We start from the raw sequence: 23,637 nt of genomic DNA, 5'->3' as shown, positions 1-23,637 counted from the left end.
ACAGAGAGGGAGAAGCGGGAGAAGCAGGCTCTACTCAGGGAGCCGGATGCGGGACTTTATCCCGGGTCCCCAGGATCACACCCTAGGCCAAAGGCGGCACTAAACTGCTGAGCCATGGGGGCTGCCCAAAGCTTTCTTTTTTAAGGTAGAGTTTTCCATTTGCAATTTCAGTAATCTGTTTAATAACTCTGCCAACTTGCAAGTATCCATTTTCACACCATCCTTTCACCTAATGGTTTTGCATCCATTACTGATTCTTGCTTGAGTTAATCATTTCAGTAGGACTTACATAGTGTTTACTAATTTAATCCTCTCTACACTTAATTGGCTAGCATTTTTCTGTAAAGAAGAGTTTTTCTCTCATCAACTAGAGCTATTCGATTATGCTACATTGGAGTTTCTCCTCAAAGCAAGATAAATGCTTAATTCTTTCCCTTTAATTACAGACATCCAGAATAAGGACATGATGTAATAGTAGCCTCCAACACTAGAAAAATTGTTGGCTGTAGATGTTTCAGTTGATTTTTGAGTACCATTACCTGATCTTTAGATGTTGTTCCCTTAAGACTCAGCTCTTCTCCTTTTGCAATTTTACCCTGTTCCAGTGCCTTCAAAGTAAGCACTCACTGTGTATCTATTAAGTGGGTAAGTAGAAGGAAAGAATTGGATTCATACTTCCTGGAATTTGTGGATGTTTATTTTTCTGGGGAGAAAGTCTATACCTTTCATTACATTCTCTGAAGGATTCTTCGCAGAACAATGAGAAACTACAGTTGTTGGGAGACTACATTCTGATATCAGAAATGATAAACCTTAGGGGCACCTCTGGGTGGTGCCAGACTCAATCTGAGGGTCTGAGCTAAAGCCCCACATTGGGTCTGGAGCTGCTTTTAAAAAAAGTGATAAACCTCCAACTCTTAACAGGTCTAGAAGTAATCTCATTTCAAAGTCCCATTTTGAAAATATATTTATAAAGTCTTTTTAAAAGATTATCCCAATCATGTGGTTTTGTAATACACTATTTATGCTAATTAAGTTTGTTAGTCACCAACGCATATTATCTGTTAAAAGCCTCTCCTGGAATCCTTCTATTCTTCATGGAAAGGTTTCCCGTCTCTGACCATGTGCTACACCTGATAAGTGATACGATTTTTCAAAAGTATATTTATTGTGTAAACCAAAATATACCTAAACTGGATAGTGTAAAGGGAATTGTGTGAATTAAAAATTGAGAGCATCTTAATGTTCTCAGTAATACTGTGGAAGTAGAAATAATTGCAGAACTTTCCAGGATTGATTGTATAAAATATTCTATACATCTAATGATTCATTTGAGATTTTTTTTTCATTTGAGATTTTTTAAAAGCATGTCTTCCTAAGAAGACCTGTAAGCCTACAGACTTAGAAACAACAGGTGTAATTTGCAAAATCTTGACTAAACACACACGATTCCCCTTTATTAGTGGTGTCACTGTATTTACAAGTAGTGTGTCATACATCTGCTTTGAATCCCAGAATTTCCTTTTCAGTAAGCAACTTTTAGAAACTGATGCAAAAAAAGCAAATTTAAAATGGTAAGTTGTTTTTCTTTGTGTTTCAGATATGTCGGCAACCTTTCCAGAGACGTGACGGAAGCTCTAATTCTCCAGCTCTTTAGCCAGATCGGACCTTGTAAAAACTGCAAAATGATTATGGATGTAAGGGTATTTTACTTAGTTAACTTTCTTCTTTTTTTTTTTTTTTAAAGATTTTATTTATTATTTATTCATGAGAGAGAGAGAGAGAGAGAGAGAGGCAGAGACACAGGCAGAGGGAGAAGCAGGCTCCATGCAGGGAGCCCGACGTGGGACTCGATCCCGGGACTTCAGGATTGCGCCCTGGGCCAAAGGCAGGCGCCAAACCGCTGAGCCATCCAGGGATCCCCACTTTCTTCTTTTTTAATAGATCAGTTAAATGCATTACTTCCAGGCACTCTTTTTTTTTTTATAAGAATAGTTTCGTTTGTTTTTTTAAGATTCTATTTATTTATTCATGAGATACACAGAGAGAGAGGCAGAGACATAGGCAGAGGGAGAAGCAGGCTCCATGCAGGGAGCCCGACAGGGCACTCGATCCTGGGTCTCCAGGATCCCACCCTGGGCCAAAGGCAGGCGCTAAACTGCTGAGCCACCCAGGGATCCCCAGGAATAGTTTTTTTGTTGTTTGTTTTTAAAGTATGCTCTAGTCCAATGTGGGGCTTAAATTCATGACCTTGAGGTCAAGAGTCACATGCTCTACCAACTGAGCCAGCTAGATGCCCCTCTTTCAGGAACTCTTAATTTATACTGGGGTGCCAGACTTAGTCAGAAGAGCATACAACTTTGGATCTTGGGATTTGAGTTTAAGCCTCACGTTGGGTATAGAGATTACTAAAAAAAAAAAAAAATCTTAAACATTGTAGCATCATTCATTAAAAAAATAGTTTATACAGTCTAAATTACTAGTAATTTTAGTGAATTTAAATCAGTCTTAGGGCAGCCTGGGTGGCTTAGCGGTTTAGTGCAGCCTTCAGCCCAGGGCATGATCCTGGAGACCTGGAATCAGGTCCCGCGTCGGGCTCGCTGCATGGAGCATGCTTCTCTTTCTGCCTGTGTCTCTGCCTCTCTCTCTTTCTCTGTGTCTTAAATAAATAGATAAAATCTTTTCAAAAAATAAATAAATGTCTTAGCCACTGAATTAAACTTATTTTATTTTAGTAATAAATAAAGGAGGAAGAGAATAGAATTAATCATTTTTAGAGCAAATAAGAATTGTGTGTAGGGGGCACCTGGGTGGCTCAGTCAGTAGGTTAAGTGTCTTCCTTCTGCTCAAATAATGATCCCAGAATCCCCAGAATAGAGTTCCAAGTCACGCTCCCTGCTCAGTGAGGAATCTGCTTCTCCCTTCCCTCTGCTCCCACCGCCCCCCCAATAAATAAATACAGCCCCCTTTTTTTTTTAAGAGCTGTATGTAAGCTCTTCTTTTAAGGTACATTGAAGCATCAGAATTGTTTTGTATGTGATGTCAGTTTATTGGCTCATCTGGAAATAGTTATTACAATTACATTGGGGAATATTTTTTTTTAATTTTTATTTATTTATGATAGTCACACACAGATAGAGAGGCAGAGACCCAGGCAGAGGGAGAAGCAGGCTCCATGCACCGGGAGCCCGACATGGGACTCGATCCCAGGTCTCCAGGATCGCGCCCTGGGCCAAAGGCAGGCGCCAAACTGTTGCGCCACTCAGGGATCCCACATTAGGGAATTGAGTCAAAAATAATATACTGTGGGGCACCCAGGTGGCTCAGTGGTTGAGCATCTGTCTTCAGCTCAGGTCGTGATCCCGGGGTCCTGGAATCGAATCACACATCGGGCTTCCTACTTCTCCCTCTGCCTGTGTCTCTGCCACTCTCTCTCTCTGGGTCTCTCATGGATGGATGGATAAAATCTTTAATAAAAATAATATACATGGGGATCCCTGGGTGGTGCAGCGGTTTAGTGCCTGCCTTTGGCCCAGGGCGCGATCCTGGAGACCCGGGATCGAATCCCACGTCGGGCTCCCGGTGCATGGAGCCTGCTTCTCCCTCTACCTGTGTCTCTGCCTCTCTCTCTCTCTCTGTGACTATCGTAAATAAATAAAAAATTAAAAAAAATAAAAATAAAAATAATATACTATGAAAATGTGTGTGTGAGAAAGTGTTTTTAAGTGTCATGATTCAAGTTTTTCTTGCATTGTGGCACTTCCCATCCACCAGACCTTAACATATAGAAAAACATTGCAATATTCATCTGTAATTGCTGTTAACCTTGAATCATAATATGTATAAAAAGATAAGTCTAAATTCCAGTCCGTTCATACTGTTGGACTTATATTCATAGTTATGAATCTTATACTCTCTGGAGTATAAAGTTTGATAGTATGAATCCTTGGACCTTTTAATCTAAAAAGTACAGTTTTTTCTGGGTACAAATTAAGTAAAAATAAGATTCTTTATTATTTGATTATACTGATGTGTAAGCTACTTTTTGTAACCACATTCTAATATCTGACAAAACTGACCTTTATAGTAGAATTACCATTAAGTGTAGCATTAGTTTGAGTTTATGCAATTTTTTTTTAAATATTTTATTTATTCATGAGAGACACAGAATGAGAAGCAGAGTCAGGCAGAAGGAGAAGCAAGCTTCTCTCAGGGAGCCCAATGCAGGGCTGAATCCCTGGACCCAGGATTATGCTCTGAGCTGAAGGCAGCGCTCAACCACTAAGCCACCCAGGTGTTCTGAATTATGCAATTTTAAAAGCATTTTTATATTCTTTAACTTTTTAAAAGATTTTTATTTATTTTATTTAAAGAGAGATTGTAAGGGGGACGGAGAGAGCGTGGAGCCCACTGTAGGGCTTGATACCAGGACCCCAAGGTTATGGTCTTAAGTCAGATGCTTAATTGCCTGAGCCACCCAGGCACCCCTCTTTAATGTTTTCTTAAATAAAATAATGATTGTCTCACTATTAAATTTTGTGGTTGCCTGCTTACTCAACATTCTTAAAAATCATTGCTAGTGACTTTTTTAAATGGCTAATTATCCTTGAAATAAAACAGTAATTTCTTTATTCTGGTATCATTCTAGTCTTTTGAATTAGTTTTCTGTTTTAATAATTCTGCTTAGGAGATTATGGAAAGAACTTAAAAATGGACTTGAGGGATCCCTGGGTGGCGCAGCGGTTTGGCGCCTGCCTTTGGCCCAGGGCGCGATCCTGGAGACCCGGGATCGAATCCCACATCGGGCTCCCAGTGCATGGAGCCTGCTTCTCCATCTGCCTATGTCTCTGCCTCTCTCTCCTTCTCTCTCTGTGACTGTCATAAATAAATAAAAAAAATTTAAAAAAAAAAATGGACTTGAAAGTCATTTTGTATTTTGCAGATAGGTGGAAACTATGGGGTGTTTTTTCTGCCTTTTTTTTTTTAATTTTATTTATTCATGACAGACAGAGAAGCAGAGACATAGGCAGAGGGAGAAGCAGGCTCCACGCAGGGAGCCCAATGTGGGACTTGATCCAGGGACTGGAATCACGCCATGACCCAAAGGCAGATGCTCAACCACTGAACCCCTGAGGTGTCCCTCTTTTCTGCTTCTTTAATTTACAATAAAGCAGCCAAGCTTTACTTAATCAGACCTCAACTACTTAGAACACCAGAAAAGAGGATAATTTTTATTTTTATTTATTTGATTGATTTAAAATTTTTATATTTATTTATAGATTTTATTTATTTATTCAGGGGGTGGGGAGAAACACAGGCAGAGGGAGAAGCAGGCCCAGGCCCTATGCAGGAAGCCCGATGTGGGACTTGATCCCGGGACTCCAGGACCAGGCCCGAGCTGAAGGCAAAAGTTGATGCCAGAAAGTCTGCACTCTACAACTTATTCTAAAAACTTTATTTATCAGAAAACCTCTTCAGTTTTCAGAGCCTGAAATAGGTTTAGGAAGGTTGGCTGATATTTTCTGCTACTTAGCAACTTAGAGGCAGCAAGAATATATGTACATGGATAGCAGTAAATGGTAACATATGATAGGGAAGGGAGAGTAAAGATTATTAAAAGCCAATACTGAGACTTGAAAGCATAAGAGTCTAGTCAAACTTAACATCTGTATGACATCTGTTGCATAAAGAAATGACTATATGATGGGGAATGTGTGTAGCTTACATATCCACCCATCCATAGTTAGGATACTTAACTCATTAATACATGATTGAATTATATATAGTAGTATAGGATAACTTGAAGAAGATAATGTTCTTTTAAAAAATAAATAAAAATAAAAACAATTCATTTTTAAGTGTTTACTTAGCTAAAGATTTCCTTATGGAACGGATCCCTTCATTCTCCTTGGCCTGATATTTGAGATACATAAAACTTCACATAATTTTAAGATAATAGGAATATCCAACTTAAATTTAGCTTTTGTGTTTCTTCAACAGACAGCTGGAAATGATCCATATTGTTTTGTGGAGTTTTATGAGCATCGTCATGCAGCTGCAGCGCTAGCTGCTATGAATGGGCGGAAGATAATGGGTAAGGTAAGCTGTCATATTTAAAGAAGGTGACTTGGAAAATTCTAAGTTGTATGTGGTTTTGTTTACCATTGATTGATTAATTGTGCACACAAGCAGGGGTGGTGAGGAGATCAGAGGGAGAAAGAATCCCAAGCAGGCTCCACACTCAGTGCAGAGCCCAACATGATCTCACAACCCTGAGATTGTGACCTGAGCTGAAATTAAGAGCCAGACACTTAACCAGCTGAGCCACCCAGGCACCCCCAATTTTGTTTACCTTTTAGAAGCATGCATTATATTCACTTTATAGAAAAAGGTCACATTTAATATTTAAAGATGGGATAAAGCTTTTAGAGGCCATGTTTATGTTGATATTCTTCATGATGCCACACACAGTAAATACTAAAATAGTTATTGAATTACTCAAGCTTGGATGAAACATCTAAAACTTTGGATGCTAATGGGGAAGAATAAAAAGAAATGACTGTTACTTTAGGTAAGAAAGGATAGTTGAATGTTAACAGAAGTATGTAAGATGTGGATTTGCCAACATTTGAGTAAGTGTAGGTTAAAAGATAGGTATTGAAACTTTGGCCAGAACTAGTATGCTCTTGAGTGTTCATCTCCAACATATACCTTCCTATGTGTTTATAGATGCAAATCTTGTAATACCTGATTTTGAGCTTTATTTTTGTTGAGTATAAATGTAGAAACCTTTTTTTAGGAAGTCAAAGTGAATTGGGCAACAACCCCCAGCAGTCAAAAGAAAGATACAAGCAGTAAGTATATTTTATGCTCTTTGAACATTTTTTTTTATTGTACACAGTAGTTTTATTGTAAAGCATATAAACATCATACATGTTTGCAGTAATGTTTTGATCGTTATCCTAAGATATGATTGAATGTGTTTGTGTTAATAAATTTAAGAACAAATCTAATCTTTGTCATCAGGTAGTACCGTTGTCAGCACACAGCGTTCACAAGGTAATTGTATCTTCTTAAACATAAAATGAAATCTCTTGAAAGGGTATTCACTAACCACTTGAAGTTTTTTTGTTTGATATTGGGGGGAGGTGGGAGGGAGGAGGTCATATTTCTATTTGTCTCTCTGGCAGTATATTTCCCCCTTCTTCCCAGTGTTGACCAAATGTGGCTTGTCCACGATAGTGCTATTTCAAGCTCTCTGACCCCCTTGGTAGCAACTGATGCCTTAGAAATAATTTCACCAACTAAAGGTGAAATTTCACCAACCCCTGCTTCCTTGAGGTCACGATCTGTGCTTCATACCAGATCTTCCGATTGGATTGCTTGAGGTGCTCCTGAAACTGTGTTTCTCAAATGGCAACCCAGTATGTTGCTTAAGGCCTGCCAAATGGGGGTAACTTTTCCAAATATACTTTGTCAAAGTTGATATATGTGTTCCTTTTAAAGTGTTGATCCAACTATTTTGTATTTTTTTAAATGTTTCTTTTTTTGAACGTTGTCCTTTAAAAAAAAAAAAACTTCACATATGGGATCGTTATTTCTCTCCAATGCTTTTTTGATGGTCTGATATAAAGTGAAGGGATTACTGTTTTCATTCTGTTGCCTTCAGTCTTAGTTCACTTGCACATGGATTCACATAAACTGAATGGTGTAATGTCTGGGCAACCAAAACTGTTGGCTTTTGAGAAAACTGTCAAATACTTTAACATCAAACTGTTGCAATGCAAGGTATTTCTTTGATTGTTCTTCACAAAATATGGTTAAACCAAGTATATCATGTAGCTAGCTTCAGCAAATTGTCTTAACTGAGGCAAATCTAGTCTACATAACTCACAATACCACTATTTTATTTTAATTTTAAAACTCTAGTGGTAAAGTGGATAAATGTAAATAATCACTATTAAAATGGTAATTAAGTATAATTTTTAACAATACTTTTTATGTATTATTAGTTTATTTTCTTAGACCAGTATAATAATTGGCTGTAAGTAGAACTATAACTGTCAGTTTCCAGTTAGATATATCAGTCTTAAAGAGAATCTTTCCTATATTATCACCTTCATTCATTATGTGTAAAATTGATAGAATTTGTATAGATATAGGATAGTATTTTACTTATACTTTATTTAATCCATAAATTAAGATTATTTTACTGAATAGATTTTAGTGTATTTTAAATTCTAAAATATTATTTTTCTTTTCACTTCCCCCTCCTTCCCCTTATAAGATCATTTCCATGTCTTTGTTGGTGATCTCAGTCCAGAAATTACAACTGAAGATATAAAAGCTGCTTTTGCACCATTTGGAAGAATATCGTAAGTAACAGAAGACAAATTTAAACTGATTTTAATTAGAAACAGTCTTATGTAGAAGTAATATGAAAATCTATTATGAATTTTAACCCTTAAATATAATTCGTTATATTGTTTAGAGACTTTTTAAGCCGTTACCAGCCAAAGATTGTTTTCCCATTGATAAATCTTTGGTCTTTGATTATTTTAAAATCCTTTCTCAGGTTAGTGTTAGCTCTTAGGAGACAAATCTGCTATTGTACATATTGTTTCTTATGTGTCTTGCTTAGCTTGGTCATAATCTTTAGTAACCTTGTGGTGTGACTAAGGAATTTAGACCATTGTGGGGCATTTCTATGATACCATGCATTTAGTTTTAATATATTTTAACAAAAAGAAACCTTAACAATTCAACATAAAAAAAGCAGTTGTTAAATGTTAGTCCTCAGATATCTACCCTTTTGTTATTGTTGTTACTGTTAATAGTAATGCTTTTCAGTATTTTGTGGAGCAGTGTCTTGCTTGCATTTGTTATTATTATTTTTTTAAGATTTTATTTATTTATTCATGAGAGACACAGAGAGAGGCAGAGTCACAGGCAGAGGGAAAAGCAGGCTCCATGTAGGGAGCCTGATATGGGACTCCATCCCGGGTCTCCAGGATCACGCCCTGGGCCAAAGGCAGGCACCAAACTGCTGAGCCACCCAGGGATCCCCCTGCATTTGTTATTAATCGTACAGTTTAGGCCCATTGTAAATATCTCACGCTAGATAGTGTTCATCATAAAAGAACTTTAATTGAAAAGCATGCCATAGTAGAGTAAGAATAAGTCGATTATAATATTTTCTTAGAAGTACTTGTTGAATTTAGAAAACAGGATATTTGGGTTTCTGGTTGCTTTTTTATTGTTGTTCCAGCTAGAAGAGTAGTAAAAAGGAAACTTTAGCTTTGGTTTGGTTTGAGGAACAGACCAACAGCAGAAAAAGAAGGTGAGGAAAGGCTGGAAAGTAAATCCCAATAGTATTGGTGGTAAATTTGAGGAGTTTTCATCTGAAGAGTTGTAATTCACTGGTAGGAGGATGAAAATAAATAGTGACCAGGGAATGGTCATAAGTAAGGGGCCAGCTTTAAAGTCAGTCAAAAGATTAGGGTTATAAATGGACTCTTCTTTTAGGTGACATTTTTCTTTGTGAGAACTGATTAGGAAAATAAGTAAAGTTCTAGTTTCTTGATTGTTCCTTTTGATTGGTCTTAGGGTTTTGATGATGGTTAGCTTGCTTTCAGATACCTAGACTGGAAAGTATTAACCTTTGGCCTCTCGGAAGCTGTGTAAATCTCTGTATACAAAATTTTGTTTGTTTACATTTTGGTATGGAGTATCTTTGTAAGTTTTATCCTATTTTCAGAGTAGTCACAGGACCATAAAAGGATTAAAGAAGGATTAAAGAACCCTGATCTAGATCTTTGCTGCTTCTTCCTTAGAGAATGCTTTCAGAAATAAGTAAGACTTAAATATATTTCAAGGCTAACATATCCTGAAACTTAACTTTAAGAAGAAAAAGATTTTCTAACATTTTAACAGACTCAGTAGCTATTTTATTTAAATGCTTTGATTTTGATTACAGTAGCTTTTCTGAAAACATGGAGATTTTAGTTTGGGATTAGATAAAGAATATTTTAATAATCAATGAGCTTAAGTTAAATGACATTCCAATTTTAATAATGACTTTTTAATCATGGATCAGTAATTTCTTTTTGTTAAATATGTTGGTATCATAATTATAGCCTAGATTTTCTTATGATTGACCATGATTACTATTGTATATATATTTTTGGTAAGGCTTTTTTTTATAACTTACAATTTATAGATTATAATTTTCAGTTGAGGTAATGTATAATGTATAAGTTTTAGGCTACCCAAGGAGTTAGTGTTTCTAAATTTAAAAGAATCATTTTCAGTTGGTAGCATCATTTTCTGATTTTTTTTTTGTTAAAGGAGATAAATTAATAATTATATATTGAAAAATTCCCAGAATAGTCATATTCTCTGTAGAGATCCTGCAACAGTACTTAATTTATAGATGGTATGCAGTAAGTGGTGGCCTATTAAAATATTTAGTATAAAAAATGTAGTACTTTCTTACCCTAATTTATACAGTTTTATAAGCTATTCCTTGAGCTTTAGGATAGTCTAATAAATTTTGGTATAGAAGTGAATCAGTTACCACATTAAATGCATGTGTACCATACCGATAATTAAGTATTTTTTTGTATTGAGAAGTGACTTGCATTAGTTTTCCCTTTCACCACCACCTCTTTGTCATTTTGACCCTAAACACTTAATAAATCACTCCTAAATTGAAATATGCTTATGTATACTATAAAATTATATTGCATGGCTTTCTGACTTGGGTTTTTGTTGTGAAAGTGCCTGTTTTGTTCATGTGTCCTGAGAGAACAAGCATTGTGACATACCTGGCTAACTTAAAAGCAGATTGCCTGTGAAGCACAATTTGAGTCCAATTTTTTGAGGTATGGAGTTTTAGCTATCATGGCTGGGTTTTTTTACTCAATCTCAAATAATAGGGCTCTGGTTATTTTGCAGAGTATCTCTGAAGAATGGACAGAATTGCCCTGGCTAACTACAAGCTACGGTTCACAGTGGATAAATGTTGGCGTGCTTTTTTACTTTCTGACTTTTTAAAATTTGCTTTTATATCTTATAGTTTCCAATCAATCTTATATGATTGCTATTTTAAAATTCAGTATAAAATCTTTTCTTATATAGTTAAAACTAAAGTGTGTGTCTAGTGTGATTTAGCGTTTCTGAAAACATCAAGTTCTCAAAATTTACCCATAGTCCAAAAGGGGGGTGTATCAATTGATCTGAGAAAACAAAATAATTTAATTAATTTAGGAAATATACAGCTTTTTATTCTCTTAGTTTCCAGTTTTCTATTTTAATTTTTTAATGATTAGGTGGTATATAGTGTCAAATAGAAACTTATAAATTGCATGGTTAAAGAAAGCCATTCATCTAATGTGCCAGTGAACCCTATAAATGGTTAAGTAATTTCATATGAATAGCTGCTTTTACCATGCTTAATATTTAAAAGTTTAAAAACTTTTTGAAGTGGGCAGCAGTTTTTGTACAATATATACATCATATATATCTAAGAAGTTATTGATTTGCATGTTTATTAAGCCTCATTTGCTAATACATGATAAATTTTATAGAATAAAAGGTGAATGTGCACTAAAGGTTCATTTTAATGAAGATGAAACATAAAAATGAGTTGTGTATGACATTCTCATTTGATATCCAGAAGAGAGTTTGCAAACCTAAACTTGTGATTATTTCTGATTTCAGAGATGCCAGAGTGGTAAAAGACATGGCAACAGGAAAATCTAAAGGATATGGCTTTGTCTCCTTTTTCAACAAATGGGTGAGCTTAATTAAAAAATACATGAATTGTGCTTTAAGAGTAAAGAATAAAGATAATCATTTTGTTTTAGTAATTATCTTTCATCTTCCATTTGGTCATTTCACTGATAATTAACACTTTGACAAGAGGATATCTTTTTTCTTCTGTTCGGTCATTTATTCAGCATTTATTTAGCACCTGATGCATGAAAAGTACTGATAAAATGTATTCAGAATATAGAAAGTAGAGATGTTTAAATTATTAAAGGTAGGTTTTGAAAATCTCATTTATGTATTTAATTCATTATCTCCCTATTTATATTCTCAAAGTTTATTTTTTTTTAAAGATTTTATTTATTAGAGAGAGAGGCAGAGACACTGGCAGAGAAGCAGGCTTCATGCAGGGAGCCCGATGTGGGACTCGATCCCGGGACTCCAGGATCACGCCTGGGCTGAAGTCGGTGCTAAACCGCTGAGCCACCCAGGGATCCCCTATCAATTGGTTCCTATATAACATGTTTTACTAAATTATTTTATTTGTAGTAATTTTCCATTGGTTCTTGGGAGTTTTTAAAATATAAAAGCCATATTACCTGCAAATCCATATCTTTGTGTTTGTTTTTAAAGATCTTACTTATTTATTCATGAGAGACACAGAGAGGCAGAGACACAAGCAGAGCGAGAATCAGGCTCCATGCAGGGAGCCCAATGCGAGACATAATCCCTGGACCCCAGAATTACAACCCGAGCCTAAGGCAGATGCTTAACTGATTAAGCCACCCAGGCACCCCTTGAACATTTTCTGTACATATAATTGAATATAATATGTTCTTTGCTATTCCCTTGTCCTGTGTCATCAGTCTTTCCCTCTCGAATGGGTCATTCCCATCAACCAAAAAACATGTTCTAGTATGTATTTTTTTTTTATTTTTTTTTTTATTTATGATAGTCACAGAGAGAGAGAGAGAGAGAGGCAGAGACACAGGCAGAGGGAGAAGCAGGCTCCATGCACCGGGAGCCTGATGTGGGATTCGATCCCGGGTCTCCAGGATCGCGCCCTGGGCCAAAGGCAGGCGCCAAACCGCTGCGCCACCCAGGGATCCCTGTTCTAGTATGTATTAATGAAAACCATGCTTGGGGTACCTGACTGGCTGAGTTGGCTCAGTTGTGAGATCAAGCCCCATGTTGGGTATGGAGCCTACTTTAAAAAAAAAAAGAAAAACAAAACCACAGGGCAGCCGGGGGTGGGGGGGTGGGGGGTGGGGGGTGGCTTAGCGCCACCTTCAGCCCAGGGCGTGATCCTGGAGACCCGGGATTGAGTCCCACGCCTGCTTCTGCCTCTGCCTCTGTCTCTGACTCTCTCTCTCTCTGTCTCTCTCTCTCTCTCTCATGAATAAATAAAATCTTTATTTTTTTTTTAATAAAATCTTTAAAAACACACACACACACTTGACCCCATATCCCTTTCCTACCTATCTCCCCATTTTACTGTAATTCACAGACTTCTCAAAAGCTGTGTTTCTGTGGCCCGCACTTTTTCATCTCCAATTGACAACCTTACATACACACACCCCATAAAAGATATTTTCCCTCTTTTGTGAGTAGTCTTTTTTTTTTTAAGATTTTATTTATTTATTCATGAGAGACCCACAGAGAGAGGCAGAGATATAGATAGAGGGAGAAGCAGGCTCCCTGCGGAGAGCCTGATATTGGACTCAATCCCAGGACACTGGGACCGCAACCTGAGCCAAGGGCAGATCCTCAACCACTGAGCCACCCAGGTGTCCATAAAGTACCCTTTTTGGTTTGTTTTATTTTATTTATTCGTGAGAGACACACAGAGGCAGAGACACAGGCAGAGAGAGAAGCAGGCTCCATGCAGGGAGCCTGATGTGGGACTCGATCCCAGGACTCCAGGATCACACCCTGGGCTGAAGGCAGACGCTAAACTTCTGAGCCGCCCAGGGATCCCCTTTTGTGAGTAGTTGTATTTGTTTCCTAGGGCTGCTATATCAGTACCATAAGCTGAATGACTTAAAACAATAGAAATTTGTTCTCTCAAAGTTCTGGAGGTAGAAGTCCAAAATCAAGTTGTCATCATGGCCACGTTCTCTCCCAAGGTTCTGTGGAAGAACTCTCCCTTCACAGTTTCTGACAGTAGTCAACCATCCTTTGTATCCTTGGCTTGTAGCTACATCATTCCAGTCTCTCCTTTTGTCTTCACATGGCCTTCACCCTATTTGTGTCCACATTGTCTTCTTAAAAGGTCGTCATACTGGATTTAGGGCTCTTTAATCTAGGATGATCTCATCTTTTTTTTTGTTGTTGTTTTTAAGTTTTACTTATTTTTGAGAAAGTGTGTGCACGAGTCGGGGTAGGGGCAGAGAGAATCCTCAAGGAGACTCCCTGCTAAGCATGGAGCCTGACGTTGCAGGGCTTGATCCTACAACCCACAAAATCACCACCTGAGCTGAAACCAAGAGTTGGATGCTGAACCCACTGTGCCAGCCAGGTGCCCCTGGGATGATCTCATCTTAACTAATACATCTGTTTCTAGTTTGGATCACATTCACAGTTGGGGGCAGATGGTAGTTAGGACTTTATGTCAGAGATGCCTGGGTGGCTCAGCAGTTGAGCATCTGCCTTCAGCTCAGGCTGTGACCCCGGGGTCCCGGGATGAGTTCTGTATCGGGCCCCCACAGGGAGCCTGCTTCTCCCTCTGCCTGTGTCTTTGCGTCTGTCTCTCTCATGAATAAATAAATAAAAATTTTTTTTAATTTTTATTTATTTATGATAGTCACACAGAGAGAGAGAGAGAGAGGCAGAGACATAGGCAGAGGGAGAAGCAGGCTCCATGCACCGGGAGCCCGACGTGGGATTTGATCCCGGGTCTCCAGGATCGGCGCCCTGGGCCAAAGGCAGGCGCCAAACTGCTGCACCACCCAGGGATCCCCAATAAATAAAATCTTAAAAAAAAAAAGGACTTTAATGTCAATTTAAGGTACATAATTCATCCCACAACAGTAAATATGTCATGGAATTCAAACTGATAAGTAAGGTAAACAGTGTTTGTTTCTTTTTAAGCATATGCGTTTCCGGGCAGCCCTGGTGGCCCCAGCGGTTTAGCGCCGCCTTCAGCCCAAGGTGTGATCCTGGAGACCTGGGATCTAGTCCCACATCGGGCTCTCTTCATGGAACCTGCTTCTCCCTCTGCCTGTGTCTCTGCCTCTCTCTCTCTCTCTGTGTCTGTCATGAATGGATAAATAAAATCTTTTAAAAAAAAAAAAAAAGAAGAAGAAGAGACCGCTTAAAAAAAAAATTTCCTTTTTATGTGTCTCAAGAATGGCCTTAACCTTGAATTTGCCTGTTTTCTCCTGGTAGGTTCTAAGCCCACATTTGACATACATAAATCAGAATTGCAGCCCATTTACTTTTCAGTCCACCATAAGCTGGCTTTTGTTCTCATTCTGAACAAACAGCTAGGATACTACCACACTACTCATTTCAAGTTTATCACTAGGTTTCTGCTTCTTTGGCTCTGTAACAGTACACTTCTGGGATTTCTTCCTTTATCGTTGAAAACAATTTTTTAGTCACCTTCTCTAGTAGTTTTTCCTTTACTCGGTTTTCAGATTTTGCTCTTTTTCCAGGATTCTTCTTTTTCTCTCTAGTCTTTCCTCATAACTCTGAAATTCCTATCTCCAATTCACTTTATTTCTTTGTGCTCCATATTTAACAATGATTTTCATTTAGATGTCTTAGAGACATCTCAAACTTAATGTATCCTTAATGGGGTTCTTTGTTTCTTCCTCAGACCTGTTTTCCTCCTCCCTCCTGGGTTTCCAGTTTCAGTAAATGCTAACTAACACTATCCTCCCTGCTGCCCAAGAAGGAACATAGGAGTTATCTTTGATTTCCTCCCCTTTTACTTACTGTGCATCACCACAATTCATGAGTCTTCCTATAGGTAATATCCACTGCTGTGGGTATTGCTTTAGTCTCAAAGTGTCTTTTTCCTCTTATTACCCTTTTCCCTAAACCATTCCCTTTCTAGCGCTAATTATGGCCTTGTTAAAACATAAATCAAATCATGACAATCTCTAACTTAAAATCTTTTAGTTTTTTCCTCTGGCACCCATTTTAGCTCACTGGATTCCACTGAAACTAATTGTATTGACCATGCTTTTTTCATAGGACGCTTGGGTGGCTCAGTGGTTGAGAGTCTGCCTTTGACTCAGGCCGTGATCCTGGAGACCCAGGATCGAGTCCCACAGTGGCCTCCTGCATGGAGCCTGCTTCTCCCTCTGCCTATGTTTCTGCCTCTCTCTCTCTCTCTCTCTCTGTGTGTGTGTGTGTCTCATGAATGAATAAATAAATAAAATCTTTAAAAAAAAAAAACATGCTTTTTTCAGATACATACCAAATCTTTCCTGCCATAATGCACTTTGCAAAGCTTTTCTCTACAAGGGCTTCCTTCCCTAATGTTTTCACTTAGCTAGCTCCTATTCCTCTCAGTTTCAACATAAATAATATATTTCAGAGAGACCTTCTCTAATTATGCTAAATTAGATCCCAAAGCCCATGTTCTCTGTCATCCTTTTGTGTCTGTCATGGCATTTACCACAATTTGTGATGTTTATTGTGGCCCCAAAAGAATGTCAGCTCTGGTACCAGAGACCATGTCTGTCTCATCAGTTGGTGAATTCTTAGTGCTTAATCTGCTGCCTAGAACATGATAGCTATTTAGGGTTTACTTGTAGAGTGAATGAAAAACCAAATACTGTCATTAGTTTGTTGGATTGTGTAAAGTGAGATTTTGCATCCATAATAATTATTACATGAACTTTATAGTAGTTATAATAAGGGCTTTGAGGTAATTAACATTCCCAAAGTCTGATACCCAAATGAAAGATAATTTAAAAGCACCGTTGCATTTTAGGAAACATATCATATATGGTATATTTTATACAGCATTTTCATTCAGTAGAGATTTGCGAAAAGCAACTGAATTTTCTCTACTGCTAATAGTCTGTCAACATCAATTAATGGTGGCTTCTTTGTCATTTCTAATGTGCGGAACAGGATGCCGAAAACGCCATTCAACAGATGGGTGGCCAGTGGCTTGGTGGAAGACAAATCAGAACTAACTGGGCAACCCGAAAACCTCCAGCTCCAAAGAGTACATATGAGTGTAGGTGTATTGGAGAAGAAAAGGAAATGTGGAATTTTGGAGAAAAATACACTAGATTTTAAATGTTAGAGCTGTTCCCGGAGACTTTTTGCAGAAATAGATGAGAAGCAAATCAAGACTACTGTTCAAAATGTACTTAGTTTTCATTTTTGTAATCTTAAATAAATGATTATCTCTAATGTCAAGTCTCCTATTAAATAGAGAATATTAAGTAATTTTTTTAGATATTGTTGGGGGTGTTTAATCCTCAAATGTATTATGTGTTACATAAGCATTTTAGTCAAGGTAAAAATTACCATTACAGTAGTGTAATTGATGCTGCTTTTCTGTTTCTGAACATTTTATTTAGTGAATTTAAAATATTAAACTTTTCCCTCCTCAGCAAACACCAAACAGCTATCCTATGATGAGGTTGTAAATCAGTCTAGTCCAAGCAACTGTACTGTATACTGTGGAGGTGTCACTTCTGGGCTGACAGGTATGGAAACCTTAACTGTATGGCACCTTGAGGATAATTTTTTAACTGAATGCTTGATGTTTATAGGATTTTATTATAACTTGGTGTGGTTTGTTTTTGTATTTTGTCTAACAGAACAACTAATGCGTCAGACTTTTTCGCCATTTGGACAAATAATGGAAATTCGAGTCTTTCCAGATAAAGGATATTCATTTGTTCGGTATGAGTAGTTTAAAAAACAAAACAAAACTTTTTCCCCCCCAAAATCATTTTGAATATTTATTTAACTTAGTAGTTTTCTTAAAAATTTACCCTGGCTTAAAAAAAAAAAGGAAAAAGAAAAAAATTTATCTTGGATAAAAAAAATAGAAATTTCTCTAGCATTTAGCAGTATTTGCCGCTGTTTTTTTAATGGCTCCCTCCTTATAACCACAAGATCAATAAGACATTCTCTATTAAAAACAAACAAAAAAGACATTCTCTATTAAAATAAATTTCTCCAGAACTACAAGATTTTTGAAAAAATTACAAAGAAAATAGACATCTTAACATGTTTATTTGTGTGAACTGCCTGTTTACCTCAGGCTCAGCTTGATTTTTAAAAATAAGTTTTATTCATAAGTAAACAGTTTATATTGGTGATTCTTAATATTGTTTTCAATAGGTTCAATTCCCATGAAAGTGCAGCACATGCAATTGTTTCTGTTAATGGAACTACCATTGAAGGTCATGTTGTGAAATGCTATTGGGGTAAAGAAACTCTTGACATGATAAATCCTGTGCAGCAGGTGAGAGGGTTCTTGACTTTGGACAGTAATTGCTGGGGTGATAGTAGGTTATTTTAAAATGAAATTATTGATAATCCTTGTTAATAGTTTCTAGCTAAAATGATAATACATTAAGGGCTCTTAACATTTGGTAGATTTATTCACATACTATTTGGAAACTCACAAATGTGTTTGATTCAGTTGAAACAAAAGCTATAAATATATTTAGAACCTTGGCATTTTCTTCTAGATTTTGCTACTTTTGTTTTTCCAGGCAGCTTTACTGGTTTAAATGTGAACCCATAAAAATTTCTGTGAGGGGATGCCTGGGGTGGCTCAGTCAGTTAAGCATCTGACTCTTGATTTTGGTTCAGGTCATGATCTCAGGGTGATGAAATCAAGCCCCAGCTCTGTACTGGGTGTGGAGCCTGCTTAAGATCCCCTTTCTTGCACGTTCTTGTGCTTTCTCTCTTTAAAAAAAAATTCTGTGAAGAAACTGTAAATGGAGCGCAGACAGGCATAAGAAAATCTAAACTATATAAGCTATGTGGAATAAGTAATCTTTTATATCTTCCCTTTCTATTTTAGTTACAAAACACTGAAACATTGTACAGTTTAATATTTATTATGGAGACATTACCTACTGCCTTATAAAGAGTGTGTCATGTAGAGCATCACTTAGAGAGTTACATCAGTATAACCTCACCTTTTTTTTTTTTTTTAAGCATCCATCTTACAGACTCTTGTTTATCCTTTCATTTTAATTGCATTCATGGCCTTATATGTTATGGCTATATGTTTGTGGTATATTAGGACAGTATGTGTACATGTAACTTCAAATAATACTAAATTACCTGTTACGATTTTATTTAATAGCAGAATCAAATTGGATATCCACAAGCTTATGGCCAGTGGGGCCAGTGGTATGGAAATGCACAACAAATTGGCCAGTATATGCCTAATGGTTGGCAAGTACCTGCATATGGAATGTATGGCCAGGCATGGAATCAACAGGGATTTAAGTAAGCATATTTGCTCTTTTCCTTTATTATTAGCATTTGAAAAGTTAAGAACTTAGGAAGAGATTTTAAGTACTTGGTAATGTGGTCCTCTGTCTAAGGCAAGTTTCAGCCTTTGAAGGACTTAGTTTAGAGCTGTTTCTAATTTATAGTTTTAAGTATATTTCTTTAAAAATTGTCTGGAAATGAACTGCCCTGAGGCATAACCAATGTTAAAAGAATTTTGGTAATGCTGGATAATGAATCAACTAATACTTAAGGAAGAAAATGAGAGCTTAATAATTGCTAAGTTTTTTATGTGACCTCTGATCATTTAGCCATTCTTGGATACAGTTATTTTGATGCTAATTGTTTTATTCATTCTGCTTTTTTTTTTTCTGTGCTAAAGGGTTGGTTTATACATTAATATATATATTTATACATTAATATGGATACTTCTTGTAACAAGTTTGTGCCCCATGTTAGTGTAGCATTTACTTAAAAATAAAATATTTAAAAAATATATAAGTGAAAGAACCTTATTTGTAATGTTGAAAAATATTATGAGCTTACATATGCTAATAATTGTTTTAATTTCTTCTTTGAGTAATATAACTGGCAGTCTCTATTGTGCCAAATGATAAGTTTCTTTCAGGTAGTGGTTTGTTCAGTGTACGTCTAACCCAGATGCACAGTTTTCCTTTCTGAGGTTAGAAATGAGTATTTTCTGAATTCAAAGGGAATAAATGTTTACAGGTAAAGGGGTTTTGTTTTTTCTTTTTTTAGCTATATTAAACTAACAAAAGTAAACTGTACAAATTAAACCTATGAGGATGCTTGTTTTTAAGAGAAAAAACTTTTGCCTTTGTTTTCCTTGGCATAACCCTTATTATTATATTTAGGCTTAAGTGTTTTTTCCATGTATAATGTTATTTTTTCTCGGCATTTTAACCAGTGGATTTCCCCTCCTCTCTGCTTCTTTCACATTTTCTACCAGTCAAACACAGTCTTCTGCACCGTGGATGGGACCAAATTATGGAGTGCAGCCACCTCCAGGACAGAATGGCAGCATGTTGCCTAATCAGCCTGCAGGGTATCGAGTGGCAGGGTATGAAACCCAGTGAAAAAGGACTCCATAATCTAAAGCCAGTGGCTTGAGGCTACAGGGAGTGTAGTAAAGCCGTTGTTTACTTAAAGATTTATCAAATCAGTCAGTGCAAATGTCAGATACAATGTATTTATTTAAAAGATTCATTTTTTAATCATGAAATTACTTATCATCCACATTGTTTTAAAAAGAAACAAGATGCTGGATGTCTGCCAATTTTTGCCTTCATTACCTTTTTTGATAAAGTTTCTCAGATCCTTGTTTCAAATACAAATGCAGGGATTGCTGCCACTTTTTTAAAAGTAAGAGGCAGAAAATTGCACAATGTTGAACTTTTTTCCACTAAAGTAGCGTGCAGTTCTAGTTTGCATTCCTGATATGATTTAAAACATGTAATATAAAGATGTTAAAAAAAATGAAGAACCAAAACTGTGCAGAGTCTAGAAGTTCTTTGTAATCTTCAGCTTGTGCACAATTCTGTTTTAGGGTTTTTTTTTTGTTTGTTTTTGTTTTTTTTAAGGCATTGTTTGAACTGTCCCATCCTCCACTGTTTTCCCTTTGGGGTTTTAAAATATAAATTATTAGTTTACATCATTTTTGTAACTACATTTTTCACAAATTTGTCTTGCCTTATTAAATTTCTGTAAAATATACTTAAATGGAAAAAAATGACGTTCACTTAGATTGAAAACTTTTCTCAGATGGATTGATAATTGCATTCATTTTGTGTTTTATATGAGAAGGTGCCTCAAGAATTCCCTCTTGGATTTGTTTAAAGGATTTTTATCTTCTGTGATAAACTTTGCTGTGTACCAGGAAATATAAAAACAAAAACTTGCTACTAAAGAAAATCTCTGAAATGTGAGAAGTTCTTATGAGCCCGTGTTAATTTCATGTGTCAACTTCTACATTTACGTGTATTGTTTCATTCTGTAAAATGTTTTAGCAATTTAATATTTTGCACAGTTAGCAAGCTTTGTATGTCATTTCCTTCTTAAAGGCATCATGCAGAGTTGACAGGAGATTTATAAGGTTTTAAGTTGTTTGCATGTGAATATCAAATACACACTTTGGTAGTCTTTGAATACAAAGTCATCTGCTCTTGTTTTTCAAGAATTTTGAGACACAAAGTTGTATGTAAAGGAATATGTTAATTTGCCATTTTCTAGTTATATTTACTCAAAAAGAGTAAATCAACTTAATTTTAATATGTACAAATGATAGCTGTGAAACTGTAGACTATCCTATATCAGGCTTGGGGTTCGTTGTGAACTTCAAAGTTAGCCTGAAGGACCAGCCGGGCAAAGCATTTTTTAAATGTTCAGAGGCCAAAAGATAAACAAAAAAAAAAAAAACCTTAAAATCCTACCTCCTTAAACAGCCTTCAAAGAGGAGAATCCTCAGTGCAATCATTATTTTTATTCTTTTGGTACCTGTTTTCCCGGAGTTCCCAATTTTATTATTTTGGGGTGGCTCCGAGCATTAAGAGGTTTAATCTTTGATGGCATTGTTCTAGTTTTAAAATTTCTAGTACATTTCAGAGTCTCTTAGAAGAGTCGTGGGAGATTTTGTTTTGTTTTCAGTGAAAGTCACAGAGTTCCTTCTTCCTTTACTCACAAAGGGGAAGAGTCCCCCATATACATATTTGGATGGTTTGTTGTTTTTAAGACCTTCAGAGAGCTCCTAGCATTTAGTAACAGAAAAGGCCTGTGAAATCTTAACGTTCCTGGCCTTGTCTCTTCCAGATAGGAGCAAATTAAGCTGGTCTCTAAAGCCAATATTCATGTAAACCAGAGCCCAGGAAAGACAGCTCATAAGTGTATAATTCTCTGGAGCTCAATTCTATGCAGTTGTACTGATGTTTAAGTCACTGTGTATTTTTAAGTGTTGATACATTAAAAGTTGCTTTATGGAAGATGAGTAAATTTTTTAAATACTCGGGAATTTTATTTCCTTGTTAACTTCTACAGATCAGGGCATGCAACCAGAAGCAGCTTAAATGAAATACTCAAAAATAAAATATCAGGAAGCTATTTTTCGATTCTTCTGGTTTATGTTTCTATTTTAGGACCCTCATTTTTCTTAGTCAAAAATATTTTGTTTCCTGTACATCTGTGGACTGCAGGGTAAATTATTTGGACATAAGTAATTTAAGCAAAAGTATAGTTTTCTTTGATTGACTGTCTCAAGTAACACTTATTAGCCAATATATTTTCTTATTGCACAAATCTTAAAGTGTACATTGACTACTTTTTGAGAAGAAAGTGGTATTTCTCAAAAAGTGACTACTGAACAAATTGACATTTCAGGAACATTGATAACTTTGGTTTAAATCTTACTCCTAGTGTTAAATCATTTAAAGATTTTTTTTTTTTTAGTCTAAAAATCATACTGGTTAGTATCAGGTAAGAAAATTAAAGTTTTAAAAATGGTTTCGTTCTCTGCAATATGCATTCAGATTTTACTATAAAATACATCTGGTACTGTAAAGAACCTGAAGTGATTAACACTTAATGGGTCGTTAATCCAGTATTCTTTGCCCTGACTGTTTGGATATTAAAGTTCCTTTATGTTTTCTATAACCTGTGGGATTTTCTTGCAGTGATTATTGTGTGTGAAAGATTTTTCTTTTTGGTCTAGCCATACTGTTATATTCACTCAGGTATTTGTTAGCTTTTTTTTTTTTTTAATCTTATTCCAGAAATCATGGTTTGCATTTGGTTACTGTTTAATACCACAAAGAATTGGCATTCTGTAGATTTATCTCATTACGAAACCAGGATCTCATTTTTCCTTGTTGATGCTATCTTCCTGTTGAAAATGAGTTACACATTCTAGTTTTATTCTCCTGTTTTGTCCCTGTGTTTGCTCATCTGCTTTTGTATGTGCGTTAGATTTCAGTGGACATTTGAGAAGGCAGTTGGTAGGGACTAGATTATATTTACAAAGAGAATTAGGTTTACTAAGTACTGTGGGGTGCTCTTGAGGTTATGGTTAAATCGGAAAAGTAAAATGTGTTTGTAGGAATGAAAAAGCAGACCTGGGCTTTTAAAGCAGTCCCTGTCTTTAGGGACACCTGGCTGGCTCAGTTGTAGAACATGTAACACTTGATCTTGGGGTTGTGAGTTCAAGCCCCACATTGAGTAGAGATAACTTTAAAACATGTACAACAGTGAAAGTGATGATTTCTAAGGTCAAAATCATTTTTTTGTAAAGAGTTATTCAATCTTTTCCAGTCACTGCATTTTGACTGTTGTATTTAGAACTATGAGAACCTGGGCAGCCCGGATGGCTCAGCAGTTTAGCGCTGCCTTCAGCCCAGGGCGTGACCCTGGGGACCT

General features: G+C 36.4%; 1 protein-coding gene across 14 annotated transcripts; it reads left to right on the top strand.

Annotated features, from left to right (window-relative positions):
* The first annotated feature begins 1,393 nt into the window (after nucleotides 1–1,393).
* On the top strand, nucleotides 1,394–22,878 carry TIA1 (TIA1 cytotoxic granule associated RNA binding protein). Of its 14 annotated transcripts, none has more exons than XM_055328075.1 (12): nucleotides 1,579–1,697; nucleotides 6,001–6,099; nucleotides 6,800–6,854; nucleotides 7,027–7,059; nucleotides 8,288–8,375; nucleotides 11,722–11,797; nucleotides 16,858–16,966; nucleotides 17,349–17,444; nucleotides 17,559–17,643; nucleotides 18,088–18,211; nucleotides 19,067–19,212; nucleotides 20,186–22,878. In XM_055328075.1, the coding sequence occupies exons 1-12, from the start codon at nucleotides 1,686–1,688 to the stop codon at nucleotides 20,310–20,312; spliced, it is 1,050 nt and encodes a 349-aa protein (XP_055184050.1). In that variant the 5' UTR covers nucleotides 1,579–1,685; the 3' UTR covers nucleotides 20,313–22,878. The 14 variants fall into 14 exon arrangements, 12 of the variants coding, with proteins under 12 accessions (XP_055184060.1, XP_055184058.1, XP_055184059.1 ...); XM_055328074.1 differs by having other exon boundaries at nucleotides 1,581–1,703; XM_055328077.1 differs by lacking the exon at nucleotides 7,027–7,059.
* Nucleotides 22,879–23,637: the final 759 nt, after the last annotated feature.

Source organism: Nyctereutes procyonoides, unplaced genomic scaffold (genome assembly GCF_905146905.1).
Source record: "Nyctereutes procyonoides isolate TBG_1078 unplaced genomic scaffold, NYPRO_anot_genome, whole genome shotgun sequence".
Taxonomy (NCBI): Eukaryota; Metazoa; Chordata; class Mammalia; order Carnivora; family Canidae; genus Nyctereutes; species Nyctereutes procyonoides.
This window is presented reverse-complemented; position numbering and strand designations above follow the sequence as displayed.

Bases quoted from the DNA above. Each gene is read 5' to 3' on its own strand.
- TIA1 (XM_055328074.1), top strand. The intron at 8,376-11,721 runs GTAAGTAACAGA...TTCTGATTTCAG, and splicing joins GCACCATTTGGAAGAATATC to AGATGCCAGAGTGGTAAAAG. The intron at 11,798-16,857 runs GTGAGCTTAATT...TGTGCGGAACAG, and splicing joins TCTCCTTTTTCAACAAATGG to GATGCCGAAAACGCCATTCA.